At 43.2% G+C, this 19,349-nt stretch overlaps 1 protein-coding gene across 1 annotated transcript; it reads right to left on the bottom strand.

The window, feature by feature from the left end:
- Window positions 1-1,769: 1,769 nt before the first annotated feature.
- SELENOO (selenoprotein O) lies at window positions 1,770-14,666 on the bottom strand. The gene is made up of 9 exons (XM_032687215.1): window positions 14,109-14,666; window positions 12,530-12,733; window positions 11,400-11,580; window positions 9,240-9,370; window positions 8,616-8,896; window positions 8,124-8,274; window positions 6,318-6,503; window positions 5,124-5,280; window positions 1,770-4,213 (listed from the first exon to the last, which is right to left on the bottom strand). The coding sequence occupies exons 1-9, from the start codon at window positions 14,651-14,653 to the stop codon at window positions 4,019-4,021; spliced, it is 2,031 nt and encodes a 676-aa protein (XP_032543106.1). The 5' UTR covers window positions 14,654-14,666; the 3' UTR covers window positions 1,770-4,018.
- Window positions 14,667-19,349: the final 4,683 nt, after the last annotated feature.

Genomic DNA, 19,349 nt, shown 5'->3' with positions numbered 1-19,349 from the left:
AAAGTGCAAGTTTTATTATTTTTAATAAAAGAATCAAATCTGTAGCACTTATTGGGGAAAAAAACCCCACAAACAAACAAAAAAACCAAACCCCAAAACAACCCACAAAACATCCTAAGTAAGAGCTGACAGTAAAACATTCAGCAATTGTAGATTCACAAGCTCATGAAGCAGAGTTACAGTGAAATCTTATCAAGTCATGAGAGGAGTCACCACTACCACACAAGACTATCCAGAGACACATCTCCAAGAGGTTCTCATTTCAGTTTTGCAATCTGGGTACTTGCTTTTCTGCAAGTTCAGGATGTATAGCCACAGACTGAGTCTAAATCAAGTATTTCCACAGAAAGCTGTTGATAAGAAGAGTAACTGCTTTATTTTGAGCACAGCTCAGAATCACAGAATCAACTAGGTTGGAAAAGATCATTTAGTCCAATCTATGACCTAACACCACCTTGTCAACTAGACCATGGCATTAAGTGCCACATCCAGTCTTTTCTTAAAGACCTCCAGGGATGGTGACTGTACCACCTCCCTAGGCAGCCCATTCCAAAGCCCAATTGCTCCTTCTGTAAAGAACTTCTCCCTAATGTCCAACCTAAACTCCCCTAGAACAGCTTAAAATTGTGCCCTCTTGTTCTGTCGCTGGTTGCCTGGGAGAACAGACCAACACACACCTGGCTGCAACCTCCTTTCAGATGGCTGTAGAGTGATGAGGTCTCCCCTGAGCCTCCTCCTCTCCAGGCTAAACAAAAGCTCCCACAGCCACTCCTCATAGGACTTGTGCTCCAGTCCCTTCACCAGCCTCATTGCCCTTCTTTGGATACTCTCCAGCACCTCAACATCCTTCCTGAACTGAGGGGCCCAGAACTGAACACAGTACTTGAGGTGCAGCCAAACTAGTGCTGAGTACGGGGGAAGAATCCCTTCCCTGGACCTGCTGGCCACACTGTTCCTGACACAGGCCAGGATGCCATTGGCCTTCTTGGCCACCTGAGCACACTGCTGGCTCATGTTCAGCCTGCTGTCAACCACCATTCATCACCACTCTCTGGGCCCCGCCGTCCAGCCAGTTCTTAACCCAGCAAACAGTACACCTGTCAAACTCCATGGCTGTTATACAAGCAGAATATTTGACCAGTAAGAAATATAATTTTCAGGTTTACCTATTGCAAATACAAGCTGTAAAAATAAAAAAGCAATTTATGATTCAAGTATTTAGACTCTCAAATGCTATAAGCTGTATTCCCTTCTCTCTGAAGAACTGAGCTTACCTGGACAAAATTTGGTCTAATTGTCCTGAACAACCTCCTGCTTCCACACTGCTCCAGGAACAAGAACATCATCAAAGATGAAACTATGACCTGCCTTCTGAAATGAGAGTGCTGGAAGAGCACAAGCATTCCCCTTGGCTTCAGATCATCACACTTCTTCAAATACAAGACACTGACGTTATTGCATGCACTGGAAAACCGAGCAGTTGGATGTCAGTGCAGTTAGACTATGTGAATACACTCCATATTTCTTTCTGTTGGTGAACATCTTATGACAAATACAACTTTAGTGAGTGGCACACCAAAGCAGCCACACCAGAGTACTGCATTCATCATTCCAATCTTGCTAGACCTCTTGTATGTAAGCAAAGAATCTACATGTAGATGTTGATCTACACGTAAGCAAAAATCTATTTAACAGTAAACACCACCACATTTTTGTTTCTCACTGTAGTATTCATTTTCCTTTTTAAGGATAACATTGCTAGTAAGTCATTTCAAAGTATCTCTTTCCATGATTTTGTCATTATAGGTGACAACAATTTGGTAGTTAATTAAAATTCTCCTATGTTCAAACACAGAGTTATAATATTGTTCTCCTTCTCCATACCGCTATTAATACAGATCTACTCAATGTCCCTAAATTATTACCAGGATGCCATTAAAAAGACTTGATCCCTTAGGTATGGTTAAGAATCATTACACGTTACACCATTCTGTTAAGCCAAAAGCTTGGACAGAGCTCCTCTAAAACTCTGTTCCCCTTTGCTTCCCACAAGGAAGGATGTCAATTGAGAAGCAAAATCAGCAGTTATGTCAATCAGCTTGGAGCAACTTCTCCCCACTCCATTACTCCCCTTCTAGACCAGGCACACCATAAGAGACCACTGATTCCACAGGGAAATGTTTGAAGCCTCTTTCAAACTGCTGGCACACTTTCCCTCTCTGGTGCAGTCCTTTTTACCCAGCCCTCAGTTTCTGCTAGAAGTTTCCATTAAATGGTTTGATTCCAGTACCCTCAATAAAAGTCTCAAACTCCCACAAAAATGCATTATTCCTAGAAGATGATCAGCTGCACTGGCTGGCATTACTTGCTGCCTACTTCTTCGAGGTGCTTCCTCTTTCAACTGCACCATTCTTCCACGGGCTATGTAAATACACCTTTATTTTGTCCTTTCCTGCAAGAACTCCAAAACCTCACAGAAAGTGCTGTACTTGTCAGAGATTCCAGTTTGTCATATATCAGTTTCTTCAGCTTAAAGGCAGGACAGAGTGAATGTTTACATTCAAAACATAGTCTGTGTACTGCAGCACTAAGGAGGACAAACTGATTATTAGTACAGACAGATAAGCAGCAGTCCAACTGTTCTTCCTGTTTTTCGACAGCTCGTACTGAGGAAGACTTAAAAGAGCACAATTCTACCTGAGCTAATACCAAGCTTGCACAGGGGTAGTGGAAGAATTTACTTGAGTACACATAAATCACAGTGTAAGACAGTGGTCTCTTTGGAAAAGAGAAGCCTTTGAATTAAAGCAAACTTTGCAGGAATCTGAACCAGTAACACAGTCCTTTAGAAAGAAGTTCAGAAAGCTAAGTAACAACTAATTACAGAACAACTCTCTTTTGCTAATGTGGCAATAATGGCAATCAACTTTCCCCTGAAACCTCAACAGAAACATTACCTATAAGTAACTCGCAAGCAAGTCAGCTCCTGTTCTCCTCCCACATCCTCCATCATCTTTCACACAAGCTCAAATAGCACATTTCTGAATGGCAACTTCAAACTTAAAGTTTTTTCAAAGACCATGTAAGTAAACTAAATGGTGCAAGACCAGACTGGGAATGGAACAACCCCACTGACCAGTGTGATGAGCAGGCACCCCACATACACGCTTCTCATACAGTGAGACTTAGAAGCACAGAAAAAAATACACAGTGAACCTGAATTTGAGTGCTGGGGTAGTTTAAGGTTCACTAATTTGGCTAATGGATCCTGCCTGAGGCAACTGGCTTACAAACTGCACTCATGAGTTTAGTAAATATTTACACATGTTGTATGCAACATCCTGAGCCTGAATAAACTTCACCACCAAGTTTTCAAGTGCAAATGTATATAAACTCCCTTAATTCTGCTCTTAAAAAAAATTTGATTCCTCCCCCCAAACTTGAGCCTGCCCTGCACAAACTCTCTGAAAATAGATAATGATTAAATACCAATCTGAAGGTTCACAAGAAATGAACTACTTAATTAAATGAAACATAGCTTCAAATAAGCAACACTGAATTTGTTCCTCCATTAAAGAAGACTAGAAGTTCCTGCATAGAGAAAGCAGTAAATAAATATTAGAAGTACTATTAGTTAAGACATCAGACAAAAACAGATCAGATTCCTGTCTTGCTATTTTTGTCTTCACATAACAACAACTGCATTTGGATGTTCAAAATTCAGCCTGCCTCAGCATAAAATATTGCTTTACACTTGTGATGTAGTATGGATAAAGGAAATACTTTCAGCCTCAAAACACTGAGATTACTGATGTATAGGAACTGTTAATTGTCATTGGTTTGTTCCACTGATCAACAATTGCTTCAAATTAAGCACAGATGAAGAGTGCTGCAGATGCATCCAAATGTAGAGTTGCTTCAATAACTTAATAGCACTTTGATATTTGCCTTGCTGAATTCTTCACCGCTGAAGGAGGATCAGAGTCTTCAGTTTACAGCAAAAAACAAAACAAGGCAGTTATGAAGATCATGTAACACATAGCTCTGAAGCCCAAAGAGGAGGTTTGCTGCAATATGGTAGTCTGCTTCTGGTCTCTTCAGCACAAGCAGCTCCTGTGGCAGTTGCTCCCTCCTCTTCTTCATCTTCCTTTACCTCCCTGAAACCTTCTGCCTCTTGGAATGGATGCTCTAAAAGTTTCAGGACATTTCTTACCTAGAGAGAAAACATTGCATGGTTATGAGAATTTAGAAAGTGAAGGAAAAATGATGTGGAGAAGAACTTCACACCAAATAATCAGTATAGTGTATTTAATACATGAACTCCAGACAAGCCAAATATTAAATAGGTGAACAATATACATATCAAATAAGCTGAAATCAGAAAACCAGTAATTGTAACTGGGTTTGTATCTGTATAGGACTCAAGCTCAAATAACCTGAAATGCAAGTACTTTTCTCAAAACAAATTAATTTCCCCATATTCTGCATGTAACATTTCCCGTGCTGAAGGCCATAGGTGAAAGCCATAAGTTTTAAAAGATAAGCTTAAGCTGTGCCAGGGGAGGTTTAGGTTGAATACTAGGAAAAAATCTTTTACAGAGAGACTAATCAGGCATTGGAATGGGCTGCTCAGGGAGGTGGTGGATTCACTGTCCCTGGAGGTTTTTAAGATGAGACTGGATGTGGCACTTCGTGCCATGGTCTAGTAACCACGGTGGTATTGGATCAAGGGTTGGACTTGATGATCTTGGAGATCTTTTCCAACCCAGTTGGTTCTATGATAACACTTAGCACAGCAAGGAACAAGTATAAATTAATCCTCAACTGCCTCCCAAGATAAATGCCACCCTCAAGAAAGAACAAGCAGGGGTAAGTGTCTTGTCCTGGGGTCAGCCTACAAAAGCTGGTGAAGTACAGAGTCAGATTTTTGATTCAGTTATTTGTTCTGCAGTCATTAAAATTACAGTCTCCTCAAAAACAATACAGACCTCCTGAACAGTGAATTTCCAGTGCACTAACTGCCCAAGATGCCAGACCAATCTTGGCAAGCATAATGTCAGTCATCTACACCAGCACTACATATCCAAGCAAACCTAGAGAGGGTGTAAGTAGTAATAGCATACCTCTGAGAAATCCCCATTTTCAGCTGCTTCTATGGCATTCTGGGCAATATAATTTCTCAAGATATATTTTGGATTGTTTGAATTCATGACCTTCACATGATGAGCGTTCCAGGCATCAGCATCACCAACACTTTCTATTTCTTTTTGCAAACGGACTCTGAAATTAAGCAAGTGACAACAACGGGTTTGGATCAAGAATCATATGTGGAAGTCGATGTTTCCTTGCTTTGAGATCCTTGGTTTGCAGTTCTTAATAAACATTACATCATCTATAATCCTCTCAGTTTATAAAATGCAGCATGACAACAGAATATAAAACGTCACTTCATTCATAAAAGCAGCACTACAGACTGTCAGCAGGTCCTGACAAGGCTCAAGGAAGTGGCACACCACAGCTTTTGTGTTCTCTCAAAGTCAGATCAAGACACTGGTGCATGGTCTGTTCTGCATTGCTCCACAAAGACTGCCACATTCAGGTCTTGTCTTTTAAGTATTTCTGTGCTTGTTTATTGGTTAAGGTTTTGCTGTTCTGATAAAAGCAAAGGGATGCAGTACAGCTGAGGCAGCTTGATCTACTTTTTATCAGTAATACTCACTAAAAGTGAGCCCCACTGGAGAACAAGATCAGCCAGGTAAAGAAAGGACCTAATCCACACAGTACAAACAACTAATGCTCTACTTAAGGGGCTTCTTTGCAAAAAACCCTGCTAACACTTAGGCTCTAGAAGAGTCTGGACATTTTTTCCTGGCCACAATTTCTTTTACAGCTACTCTTTGATTAAAAATAATTCTACTTGATTTCTATATTAATACATAGATTTTTTCTTTCAGAAAAAAAAATTCGAAGGATAAAATGTTTAGAGGTCAGTCAGTTGTAGTTACTGAGCACTTAAAAGTTCACAATTGAAATTAGTCTCTGTTAGAATCAACATCAACACTCTTGAAGCACTTTTAATACTAGATTTGACGCTAGGTGATTTCTACACCCTCAACCTACCACAAAATCTAGCAAACAAAGTACAAAGATGCCTTTGAACTTTCACAGCAACGAAGACACTGAAGCAGATAATATTCTGAGCTGGATGTCCTCCCTATTTCTCCTAATCTATGTTTGAGAGAGGGTGCCTTTCATGAGACAGGCACATCGTTCTCAAAATGCAAAAATATAGTGCTGTGAATACTGAGAAACTTTACCTGTATTTCTCCAGCCATTCCTTCCAGTGTCTTTTATTTCTGCTGAGTAAATCAGCAGCTGTTAACTGCTGCAGTTTAGAGAATTGTTCAATGCGTTCTAATTCTTTATTTATATTAGCTTTTGTTCCAATTAATGCAAACAGCTGCGGATTAGACTGAGCCAACATCAGCATCATTGACAGTTGTCTAGGAACAAAAAGAACAAACACATTAGATATTGAAGTTGAGCTGCCTGTCAAGAAGCAACTCTTAGCAATTAAACTAGATATGAAAACATTCACAACAAACTATGATTTAGAAATAACAGAAATTCACAATTAACAAAACCATTTTTAAAATTATAAATTATGCTACTTTTATTTTTCTTTCCCCCTGGTATATAAAGAGCAGACAGTAGATTTTCAGAATTATCAGTTGAGTTTAGTTGTGCAGGTCTTATCAAAATACCTTTGGAACTTTGAAATTAATTTGGAATAAAAAATTTGATCTTAGTTATCAAGATAATACAGAATTCACAAGTTGTGTTGTTTGGGGTTTTCTTATTTCTTTAACACCTACTGATTTTATCAGTACTAATAAAAACCTAAATGATATGGGGAAACATACTTCATTTAAGTCCATGAGACAACACTATGTTTAATATTTTCAGTTTGCCAGTTTAAATCACAGAATGAGAATTGCTTTTTGGTAATAAATTCCTAACGATATCCAGACTGTTTTGTTGCAAGTTTGACTAGGACTTCTCTTTCCACATTTTACTGTGTTAGCTGGTGTTTCACCTTATTTTTTGATACCATGCTAGCTAACTTTTATTTTTCCTGGATTAATAACTAAAGCACAGCATAAAGTAAAATAAAAAACCAGAGTCACAGCCTATCAAAATACACTAAGTATGTTTATCTCCTTTATGAAGGAGAAAATAAATATTATTCCCTGGCCTCAAAAGACAACTCATTATAGTTGGTTATATTTTCCTACTTTTAGTAAGCAGAGATAAGTTGGGTGCTTTAATTTCTGAGTTTATATAAAGTACTATGCAAATATGATTTATACATCTGACATGCCTACCTCTATGATATCCAAGAGCTGCAATTAAAAAAAATCAGTTATGTACTCACCCATATCATGATGATTTATAGCTGCTTTTCATGTTTTTCTAGACCTGAATGCAGTGTTTAAAAAATACTGTCTCATCTCTATCACACAAGCTATATTCATATTGTGGTATCAACACAAAGAAAAAGCTGAAAAATTTGGTAGGTTCATTACCTCCATGGAGCACTTATTAAGCAAAGTGGGGGGGAGGGGAACATACTGAAAATACCTTTATTTTTTTCCCTTCTCTGCAAGAAGTGAAAAACGGATGCAATCACTGTTATAAGCAGCAGTTGGACATGCTCAGAGTAGCTGGACTGCAGAACAAATTAGACATGGACTATACCTAAAGTGGGCATCTAGGTTATACTTAGGCCAGAACATTGGTGGCTGAAAGTGACTTTTTTTGCTGACAGTACATTAGCAGAACACAGTAGCATTACAGTCCACATCCATTTCTTCTGTAAAATACTTTTGTATCACTTCATTATTTGGCTCTCTCATTGCCTCAGTCAGCAGAGACAGGGGAGGGAAAAAAAATGGGCCAACTAAAGCTCGGAAACTTTAATCCAAGAGCCAACTGCTGCAAGTCATAGATGATGCATCTACTTGACAGTGATATTTCCAATCTTAAAATTAGTCAAATATTAGTTCATTATGGTTATACTGAAACTACAAGCAAAAGCCAAAAGCATTTAAGTGGGATAATACCTTGGATCCATCTGTGGTTTGAAAGCAACTTTCAGTTCTTCCACAGAAGCACACTGACTTGTAAGCTCTTCTAAGAAATCTTCAAATTTTGAAGGATCAGTGTCCACTGAGAATGAACTCAGCAAGTAGAAAATATTTGTGAAGTCTCCACCTGAAAAAGTGTGGTATGAGTAATGCAACTAATAAATCAGCAGGAAAACTGGTCCCATACCTCCTTCCTACCTCCCTCTACAGCAGTACAGGTCATCACTCTGAAGAGGCAAATAAACTGTTCCCTCAGTGAGGGTGCAAATGTGAGGCACGAGTCCTGTATAAGGCAACAACTACTCCACAGTTCACAATAAGGTAATTATTTTTCAGTCTATTGTTGTTCTCTCAGATGACAATGTAGTTGCACAAGGCTACTTTCTTGTAAGGTCAAGCTATAAATTATATTTTGGGTTGATTACAGATACTGATAGGCTATTAAATAATAACCTCCTCTTCACCAACCTGTGAGATGCATGGTTTCAAGGAGTTCAGATACTAGCTTACTATCTTCTTCTAATTCCAGCTGGATTAGGCCTAGTTTTTTCCTCATCTTCTGCAAATAATGTTTCTCAAATTCTGCATCATATTCCTCTTCCAGGATGACTTCACTTATTTCCAAAGGCAGCTCTGGAACTAGAGCTTCAGCAAGTTTCCCCAGGTTCCACTTGCAAATCTCTGGCTGTTTGTTGTAAGCATAGCGCCCTGTATTATCAGAACCATTGCAAATGTGCTCAGGGTCATACCTACAAATGAAGAAATAATAAGCATTCTTTTAGTTAACTGGACACCAGTACTGTGAAAAGTAGTACTTTTATTATTTTAGTCTGCTCTAGGAACTAAAAAATTTGAAAGGGAACACTCCTTGATTCTTTTCCCAAACCCATGGGCTACAGTCTAAGTTAGGGATGTTGTGAACAGTTAAAAAGAAGTTGAAAAGAAGACAACTAGAACTAACTTAACCTTCTCTGCCATAAAGAGAATTAATAAAACTACTTTAAAGTTAAAATATTAGAGCAACCATGGATACCAGGACTGTTCTACATAGCATGTACATACGCACATTTCAAATAACGCTGCCACACTGACCTGTCCATGAATCCAAAAGGGCCATAGTCAATGGTCAGTCCAACGATGCTCATGTTATCTGTGTTCAGCACACCATGGCAAAAGCCAACACACTGCCACTCAGCCACCAACCTCGCGGTTCGTTTGGTTATCTAAAAACAAATATATTTCTTCTATTTTTCGTCACAAAGTATTTCCAACACATTTATGTATTTCCAAGCATTTCCTAGTCTGAACCGATGTTTCTACAGCTCTGATGGAAGAAGATTCTGGCAGTATGTCATACACACAGACATCTTAAGGACAGCTTGCCTCTCTCCTCCTGTTAGTGACTGCCCTGTTACTCTGTCTCCCATTTCCATTTGCCTCCTATTCTCTCCTTCCATGCTTGACTTGCAAGTCAACAGAATAGCTTTAAAATGCACTGGAGACAGACATGAGTACTAATCTAACCATTATACAAATATATTCTTTTGCCTATTACTAATTTTAAAGAGTAACTACAGGCAGAAGAACACATAAGCAAAGTCTAAGAAATAAAATTAACTATATGCAACAAAGCCCAGTATGAAGTTTTTCTTCTGGTTTACCTAGTACGCAGGAGTGATTTAGAGGAAGTTAAATGGTTTACACAAAAAAATTATTCCCTGCAAACAGGTTTCAGTGCTGATAAGCACTTACCTCGATTTGCTGAGAGGAGAAAAAAGCTACAAGATTAAGTAAAAATATTCCAAGAATGATAATTTTATTTAAATGCAATTCTTTACTGAAAGCATGCTTCATCAGAGGTATTTCTGCTGCTTAGCTGAGAGTTATTTTTTGGAATCCTGCAACCACTGCATGTGCCCCATCCACCAAATAAACAGTGGAATATTCTAAAGTATTCATAGTTATTTAAATATATTAATCCACCTGACAGAACTACTATGTGCTATGAAATCTAAAATTCAAGAAGCTAACCTGTTTTTTAAATAAACCTAAGTAGTTCTAAATACTTTACTAAATTGCTGTAAGTAAAAATTTTATGTAGCCATTAGCTAAAACTTTTAAATCAAATTTATTTTCATAGTTAAAATCACTCATCTTCCCAAACAGCTATCAATGTACAGAAATTCAAAGCAACTATTTGCTCCAGACTGCAGTGTAATTGTATTTCATTAAGGTTCAAAAACCTATCTAGGAATTGTTTCTCCTTGAACATTTCTATGCCTCTGTCTTTAAACCCAGAATTTTTCTATTTTTTTTTTTTATTTAAAACATGTGCAGTCAGGTAAAGAAGAAAAATTAGACAAATCTTGCTCTGATAGGTAGTGAAAACCACAAATGATGCTTGGAACATAAGCTTTTGGTTCACCTTGAGATCCCATGCTTCTACTTTTGACAATATTCTCATGGGAGGTACTTTACCCATTTTTCCTGAACACTTCCTCGTGGGGTAGTTGGAAGCCAGCAGCTACATGTGTCCAAAACAGATTACTTAGGCCCTAAACCAGTAGGAGAGGCACACCCTGTACAATGGTTCTGTGCCAGGAAGATGGTAGAAGTTAAAAATAAAAAAATCCTGGCCACCAGGGTTGGAATGAAAGCACTCCAGAGGTAAGGCAGTTCCTTACTGCTGGATGCCTTTGTATGAATGCATCACATACCACCAGCGTTGTGGTAAAAAAGAAATTCCCCTAATGGGAATGCCCAAAAGCAATTAAAGCTTGGGTGCCACTCAAAGATGGGTATATTGATGAGAAAAGATACAGCAACATTCCTGTTTGTAATTTGGAAAAATGAGACCCAGGAAGTGACTCAGCATTCTCACTATTTTATAAAACAATGCTTTTCAAGCGATGTTTCAGTACTATCAACTCATCATCCAACAGTCACGGCCAGAACTTTCTCTCACAGTCTAAGACAGTCTCAGCAAATGGAGAGAAGTCTTGGGATGCTTCCCCAGAGCAGGGAAATCATGATCTACTATTAAGAAGGTTAAATTGCTTTCATTGGTTAGATCAGTATCAACACTGCTTTCATCAATAAGCAGGTCTATTTAAGAGTGCTTTCTTCAAAGAAAAGAACAGTTCAGACAAAGAGATTATACAAAGTATTAACTGACTCCAGTCATCTGTGCTGGCAGATGAAGTTCCTAAAGACAACCGCTATGAATTATGAAGAGACTCTGATCTTTCTTACCTCTTTGAAGAAAGCAGCATTCCTCTGAATACTGTTATCTGAATAAGCCTCCTGGATTTCTGGGTAGAAAGTGTGGATCACATAATCAAGCATCTGTATTCGAATATCATTTCGGTTAACGCTGGGACCCTTGCGTCCAGTGTATTCATCAGGAGGTTTAAAAATTTCAAACGAACCAAATCTGTTCCAAAATAATAAAAACATGTTTTAGAATTATCTGATACTATTAACTTTATTTGACATTACATGTAGTAAGACCATTTACTGTTGTTGTAATAACAACACATTATCTCTTGAGTTTAAGGCCAATCCTTCAACTGACTGTGAGAAAAGACCTCCAAGATTCCTACACTGAACCCAACGAGGCTCAGTGGCTCAGTGTAAGGAAGCACATACATCCACTGAACCAAACTGACAGATCAAGACCCTAGCCAGTACTGAACACCAGTTCAATAAAGTTTCTTATGACCACTTCTACAGAAGAATTCTTATCCCAAGTAAATGTACAGAAATAGGACTTTAATGCTAGACTGTATATCAAGCATATGTTAGGTTTTTCCACATATGTATACACACAGAAGCACATATACACACATATGCATAGATATGAAGGCACATGTTCCTCATACCTCACTTTCCTCTAATATTCTGTTACCTTACAGGAAGCAGTGCAACTTCCTGAAATACCTACTGGCTTCTGCTGGAGCAGGAACCTCATACGCTTATCAGGCAGGGAAAGTACAACCAAACTTTGACAGTACTACATTAGAATTGGAGTTAAGGGTAGAGCTACAATCCATCACTACTATCATCAAAAAAACCCCTGTATTCTGTGCAGGCATAAACATGAAAAATCTCTTAATAAGTCTGCAGAACTTACTTCTTTCTATCAGGTTAGCATTCCTAGTGTTTTATCTGTGTCTGTGCAAAGACACCAGCTCATCCCATCTGCTGGGCAAGAAAAACAGCTGCCTACAGCCCAGCAAAAGAAGTTCCAAGCCTCCAGAACAAGAAACACACAAACAGCACTGTCAGGAAAATACACTTAAAACGGTATTTTAAAAGACTTCTGTGCTTGGTTTTAAAAGAAAAAAAAAACAAACAAACCAATCAACAAAATAGGTTTTTACCTTAAAAATGTGGAGGCTATTCTCAGAACAACTGTACACCTCTCATTTTTTGGATTCCCATCATAAAATATGTCACGGACGACTTTTGAGTCAGACGTCACACATGTCCCAGCCCTCGTTGTTGGTATTCCCAGGTGAAACATCGCCTCGCTGCACAGGAACTCCCGTATGCTCGACCGCAGGACTTTCCGACCATCAGCTTGTCTGCAGCAAGAAGACATGGACAGTTTTTAGGCTATAAAGGCAGGAACTGCTGTCTCCTCTGCAGCAGTGGAGAAACAAAAGCCTGAAAGTGTCATGTTCTGTCCACAGTCAAACAGAAAAGTAGTGGCATATCTGAAAACAAAAGCTGAATGTTCAAACTTCTGTCAAAGTTCAATCAGATGGGCAAAACAGCCTTGCAATGAAGACCACACAGAAGAAAATAAACCTTCCAGTTACACACATCCCTTCTAATCATTAACTCTGTTGGTTTCATTAATGTAATAGTCTTTCCAAAAAATGAAAAAAATTTGGACGAGTATAGCTATTTTATTGTATATCAAGTGAATGATTTCCTCTTAATAAAATGAAAAATATTATTTTGTATCTTTCTGGGTAAGTACTCTAGAAATGAGGTACTAAATATGGGCATGCATAGCAGTTGCATTAAAAAAACCCCCTACCTGAACAGACAAAAAAGAGCAAACTAGCGTATTTAATAGATATTAAGTAAAGAGAACAGATGCAGGTGGTTCTCAGCCCACACTCCCAGAACTTCAAAAGCCATGAGCAAGCAGGAGAGCTGACCAGGACAGATCTATGATGCTACCACCATATCTGGGATTTTTACTGTGATTTCCTTAATCTTGACAGATCTGAAGAAGGCCGTCAGAGGACCACATGCCTGAAACTAAGGTGCTACCAAGCCTGTGCACAGCTGGAACAAAAATATGGAAAATGCAAGTGGGAAAAATTACATGAAATATTTAAAGTAGTGCAGGCTCATGCGACTAATGAAGATACACAACCCTTGCAGGAATTTGGTCAGCATGCCATTTTGGGGGCTTTTCCACTATTCCCTTCCACAGCCGGGAAGAATGGGGGAGAAGGACCAGCAGCACAACCAAACACCCACATTTAAATACCGTTTGTGTGGGTCATAGGGCAGGATGCAGGCAGGTGGGTATTACACAGCGTCATCCCCATTGTCATCACGGTCTCTGTTCTCCCAGAGGGGGAAAACCCGTACAGGATAACCAGAGACTAAAGTAACGTGCCACCTGAAGGAGATGCTGTTACTCTCGTTTTCCAGAGGAAAAGTCTGCCACCTCCTGGTCTGGCATTTAAGTATTACACTTGCTAATGCCAAGATTAAAAAAAAAATAACCACGAGGGCTTAAGGGACGACCTCTGCCTGGAGAACGATCCCCAGCACGGAGACAGCCCCTTGCTAACGCGACCTGCGGGCCGGCAAGCCGGTCCCGGTCCTCCCTGCACAGCGAGCTCGCCCCGCAGGGGACACCGACGCTGCTCCCCCAAACCCGCGCCCCGCCGGGCTGTTCCGACACGGTCCCGCCCCGCTCCCCCCGGGCCTTACCGGGAAAAGGGGGTGACGCCGGCGCCCTTGAGCTGGATCTCCCAGCGCTCGCCCCGCGGGCCCAGCACCTCGCCCAGGTACATGGCGGCGCCGTCGCCGAGCTGCCCCGCGAAGCTGCCGAACTGGTGCCCGCAGTAACAGTGCGCCGCGGGCTCCGCGCCCGCCAGCACCCGGTTCCCGCTGAAGTACAGCGCGGCCTCGGCCTCCGCCGCCTCCGGGTCGGCCGCGGGAGCCTCCAGCCCCAGCAGCGCCAGCGCCGGCAGCGACATGGCCACGAGCCGCGGGTTGTGCAGCGGGCTGGGCCGCACCCGCGCGAAGCAGGCGCCGGGCACGGCCCGCGGGCCGCCCTCCTCCGAGGCGTCCACGGGCAGCGAGCGCAGTGCCAGGTTGTCGAAGCGCAGCGCGCCCAACCAGCCCCCGCCGTGCTCGGGGCCGCGTGGGGGCTGCTCCATGGCCGCTCCCGCGGAGCCGCGCCGGGCCCGGCCCGACACCGCCGGCAGCAGCCTCGGGGGGAAGCGGCGGGCGTTGCGCAGCGCCGCGGCCATGCACCCCCGCCGGGCAGGCGGGCCGGCCGGGGGCGGTGTCGCGGGGAGCCCCGCCCGACCAGCGGCGAGCAGGGAACGGGACTGGGCAGTGGGTGCGGGGAGGGGCCATGTATAAGCCCTGGCCGTGCGCCCCGGCATCCAGCCCGTCCGGGGGCATCGCGAAGGGCGGTCGTTTGCAGCCACCACCCTGTCCTGGCGGGTGCTGCCGGTGCTCTGTCCCGGTGCCGCTGTGCCCGAGCCCCGGTGCCGCTGTGCCCGCGTCCTCGGTCAGCGCCCGGCCATTCTCCTCAGCTGCGCCGGATCCGGCCGGGCAGGGACAGCCGCGGGGGCGGCACCCGTGGTCTCGCCCGAGGCAGTCCCGGCTCGGCGCCCGCCGGTGCTGGCTGGCACTGAGATGTCTTGGCTAACGAGGGGGGGGAAATCGAAGGAGAGGGAGGAGCCAGAGAACTCCCCGAGCCAAGAAGAACGGGGGCTGCTGGTTCAAGCCATGCTGGAGCACGGCGGGGACCCGTGGGACTGTAAGGTGGTCGGGCAGGACCCCACGCTAGAAGCGGCGGAGCGGCACTGGCTGAACTACGTGTCCCTGTACCATCCCAAAGGGGAGAAGAAGTGCTCGGCGCTGCAGTGGCTGCTCTTCAACCTGGCGCGGGCCTTGCAGGCGGCGGTGGAAGAGAAGGAGCAGAGCATCCAGAGCCTGCAGGACAGTCTGCAGCTGGCCCGCGACGAGGTGCTGGCGCTGCGGTGCGACAGCTCCCGGCTGAGCGAGCAGGACGAGCAACTGCGGGAGGAGCTGCGGGCCGAGGCGGCCGAGAACGCCCGGCTGAGACGGAAGGTGCAGTGCCTGGGCACCCTGCTGTCCTTGGGGAAGGGTCTAGGTCGGAGGAAGGTGGCGGCTCTCAGTAAGGGAGCATGGGACCCAGAGGCGTGGGTTGGGGACGGCTGGAGTTTGGAGATGCGGGAAGAGTCGTCCGTGCAAGGCGTGTGTGCTGGGGCTGCGAGGAAAGTGAAGCCGGTGGAGGGAGATAGAGGCCAGGGAGAGGGGGATATGTCCAGGAAAGAGGAGGTTTGGAGGAAACAGAAGGAGGGGTGGCCCGTGTGGGTGAACCGAATATGGACCTTGGAGCAGTGCACTCCCTTCACGCACGAAGCGGCGAAGCGGGTGGTGACAGCCATCGGGCTGCCCTGGCCCAAGGTAGGGGCCATTATCAGAGCCCTGCCTGCTAATGAGATATTGGGAGGAGAGATTTTAAGGCTGGTGATCAGAAATCTGGGAGAGTATGAGCCTCTCAAAGACAACATGGAGGGGGCACCCTGGAGAGATGTCCAGGAGGTGTCAGCCTACGTGTGTGGGAATGTCTTACTCCGAGCATTAAAGCAAAGGGAGAAACCGGTGACCCCTGACTTCGATATCTTTGAGGTGCACGTGGAGCAGGGGGATGTGGGGGTGCTGGCCTGCCGTGTTCCTGAGCTGCACAAGGGGTTCTTCATCAGCATGGGGTCTACTTTAATTGGCCGCCCCCTGGGTGAGTGCATGGCTACCTTGGAGAACATGGGCACCCTGATGGGACCTCAGGGGAAAGGGATGATGAACAAGGACAGGATTGGGGCAAAGGGGAGGAAATACATTCCTAGACGGACAATTTGGAGATATTTAATAAGCCAGGGGGTGAATGAAGAAGAGCTAGATAGTCAGCCCACAGGAGTTTTACTTGCCAAAATGAAGAAAATCCTTCAGGAAAAGGGGATGAAGCAAGAGGAGATTTGGGAAAAACTGAAGCAGATGAATCTATCGGCTCCTCCCGCTGTCCCAAAGAAAAAGCTATACCCACCCCCAGAGGACCCTAAAGATTAGGAGTCCCAACCCCTGGTATCACTGAAATTAACTTCCATTGCACTGACCTGATGTGCAGGGGAAGGGGCTGCATGGAGGTATGAAGTCTGTTGAAGGGGGGTTGGGGGAGTTGCTTTCTTAATTGCTGTGTGATAAGAGACAACATTATTAGATTATCGGGGTCCTCTACTCCTGGCTAAATCAGTCAGGATATTGGGAGTAGGAAGGGGTAAAAGAAAGGGAAAAGAAGTAGAAGCTTAATTGTGGGTAGGATAGGATAAACTGAATGGGTGGATTATTCTGGTAAAAGCAGGTGCAAGCATTTTAGGAATGAGTCTCCTGGTTTAGTTCAAGGTAGATTTATCCCAGGGAAAATTGTTCTGCTACTGCCTCAGAAAGAGAAGTGATCGCAGTTCTGAAGGCAGTGAAGTGCTGATCTAAAAGTAAAAGAGTAATAAGTGTAGTAAATGAAGAGCATGATGTGGTTCCAGCCAAAGACCTGCCTCTTCCTATCCCAGTACCCATATGGCACAGAAATCCCTATTTTCACAATTTCTGTGGAAGTCCAGGGATGTGGAGTACATGAGTGTTGGAAACCCCTTGCAGCCCTGGAGTTTGGACTAGATTGTCTTTAAAGGTCACTTTCAACTCAAACCATTCTGTGAATTGTAAGGCTGTGTTGGGTAATGGCTTTGGCTCCTGGGAGTGGGCACCACTTGAACAGTTGCAAATTGATTACATGGACCCCTTCAAGAGGCTGAAGGAGAGTTTGTGTCAGTTCACATTTTTTACCATTGACAGAACAGCAAGCTGGACAGAGACAATGGCAGTGTGTGACTACTGCCTACATCATACGTTGGTGTCTATGTGAAGTATTGAATGGATGTGGTCCTCCAATCTTAACGGGTTCAGATAAAGGAAACCACTTGACAGATGCACCAGACCAGAAGTTCCTGGAGGGCGTAGGGGTGCATCAGTAAACTCACATCTCCTACCATCCACAGTCCTGCAGGGTTCTGGAGAGAGCTAATAGGTTCAACACACAGCTGAGGAGCAGCACACTGATATAAAGCAATATGAAAATCCACCCCCACTGGGAAATGTGGTCCTGTCCATACCACAGGTACAAGGGGGAAGGCCCAGAGAAAACTTAAGAGTTGATTGTGTTTTGTGGGTTGGGAAACACAGAAATAATTGGAGACAAAGAAGGGAGCGTTTCATAGATAGATGAGGCTCACTGCCAGGAAATCAAAGAGAATGTTTCTGTCTAAGGTGAAGTAAGATTGGTCTTCAGGAAATGGCTGTGGAATCAATCACAGGTGTGCCTCACTGAGAACAGTTGTCTTCAAGATACTTATTGTTGTTTGGAAACAGCATCAGGAATGTTGTTAAAGCACTGCAGATGCTGTTCATTGTGTTCTGTTGGCTTCTAGGTGTAAGAGCAATGGTTTGGATGGGAGCATCACCACTGCTGTTAATAATTTTATTTCCTTTGGGAAATATGTCAAAGGAATTTTAATGAGATCTGGATATGACCTCAGATGTTTGGTTTCCCAGTAATAAGCATTTGTTAGTTCTTCCAGAATTATCTGACTCCACAGGTAAGACGGCATGGACTGTACAAAAAGACTGAACTGATATTGGATCCTAGTGTGGGTCAGCCACAGAAGTTGCACATGATACCAGTGGTACCTTTGAAACCAGTGTGATGATGGGGGATGCAGTTGTATCACCTGATATGCTCTTAATTGTTCAGGTGGTGCAGTTTTACTTTTGGACACTGAGCACGTCTGGAACTAAAATCACACCATCCACAAGTATCCACAAACCCTACAGTATCCATATTAATCCTCTAAAATGGGGAAAGAGATGGAGAATTGATATGTGAGGCATGTAACTATTCTAAAATACTCTGAAATGTGACATGAGTTGTGCATCTCTTATGATTGCAAAGTCTGCATCCTTGGAGATACTTACAAGTATCTGCAGACAGTCCTGGGCAACCAACTCTAGGTGACCCTGCTTGAGCAGTGGGTTGGATCAGATAATCTCAAGAGGTCCCTTCCAACCTCAACTGTTCTGTGATTGTCTATGGAAATTGGCAGTAATTTTGAATCATAGACAAGGTAAATGGGTAACAAACTTGCTGTTTAATGCAATAGCAGTGATAACTACCAAATATGGCATGTGGTGTAAAAGCAACTGCCAAGTTAAAAAAAAACAATCAAACAAAACAACAAACTGTAAGGGATTAAATTAAATATCTGTTGTACTCAAACTCAATTTTTAGTTATTAAAACAGCTTTTTCAGATGGATCATCTCTGTTCTTATGGATAGTACAACAAAAAGATCCCATATTACAAGGGAAGTGTCATCAACTGCTGGTGCAAATGGACAACTAAATGAACCATATGTGCTCGTTCTGTATAGTCAGTTGTGGACTGCTTGAGGATGTTGCTGCTCATCAGTGGAGCATGTTAGCCTGGCATGGTGTTTGGTAACAGTACAGGCTGTGTTTGTGTTGCCTTACGTGTAATGGAAGAGTGGGAAGCTCACATGGACCTATGGCTCCACCAGGAGAAGACCAAAGACCTCTGCATTATATCCATTGCTGAGGGACTAACGATGTCTGTCTGGGAGCTGAGAGGCCTTGCTGGGAAGAGGTCAACGTGACAACACATGGAAGAGAGCCAAGAAACCAGAGAATAGACAAGAACTTGCAAGCCTGAGACCACCTTGGCGGCAAGTAGGGAACTGTCAGAATTGGGGACTGAAATTGTGAACTGTACATTGCTAGCATGACATATCCATGGGTTGGTTTCCAAAAGCACTTCTACTCAGCACTTAATGCACTTAATCCTGTA

This window comes from Chiroxiphia lanceolata, chromosome 5, assembly GCF_009829145.1.
Source record: "Chiroxiphia lanceolata isolate bChiLan1 chromosome 5, bChiLan1.pri, whole genome shotgun sequence".
NCBI lineage: Eukaryota > Metazoa > Chordata > Aves > Passeriformes > Pipridae > Chiroxiphia > Chiroxiphia lanceolata.
This window is presented reverse-complemented; position numbering and strand designations above follow the sequence as displayed.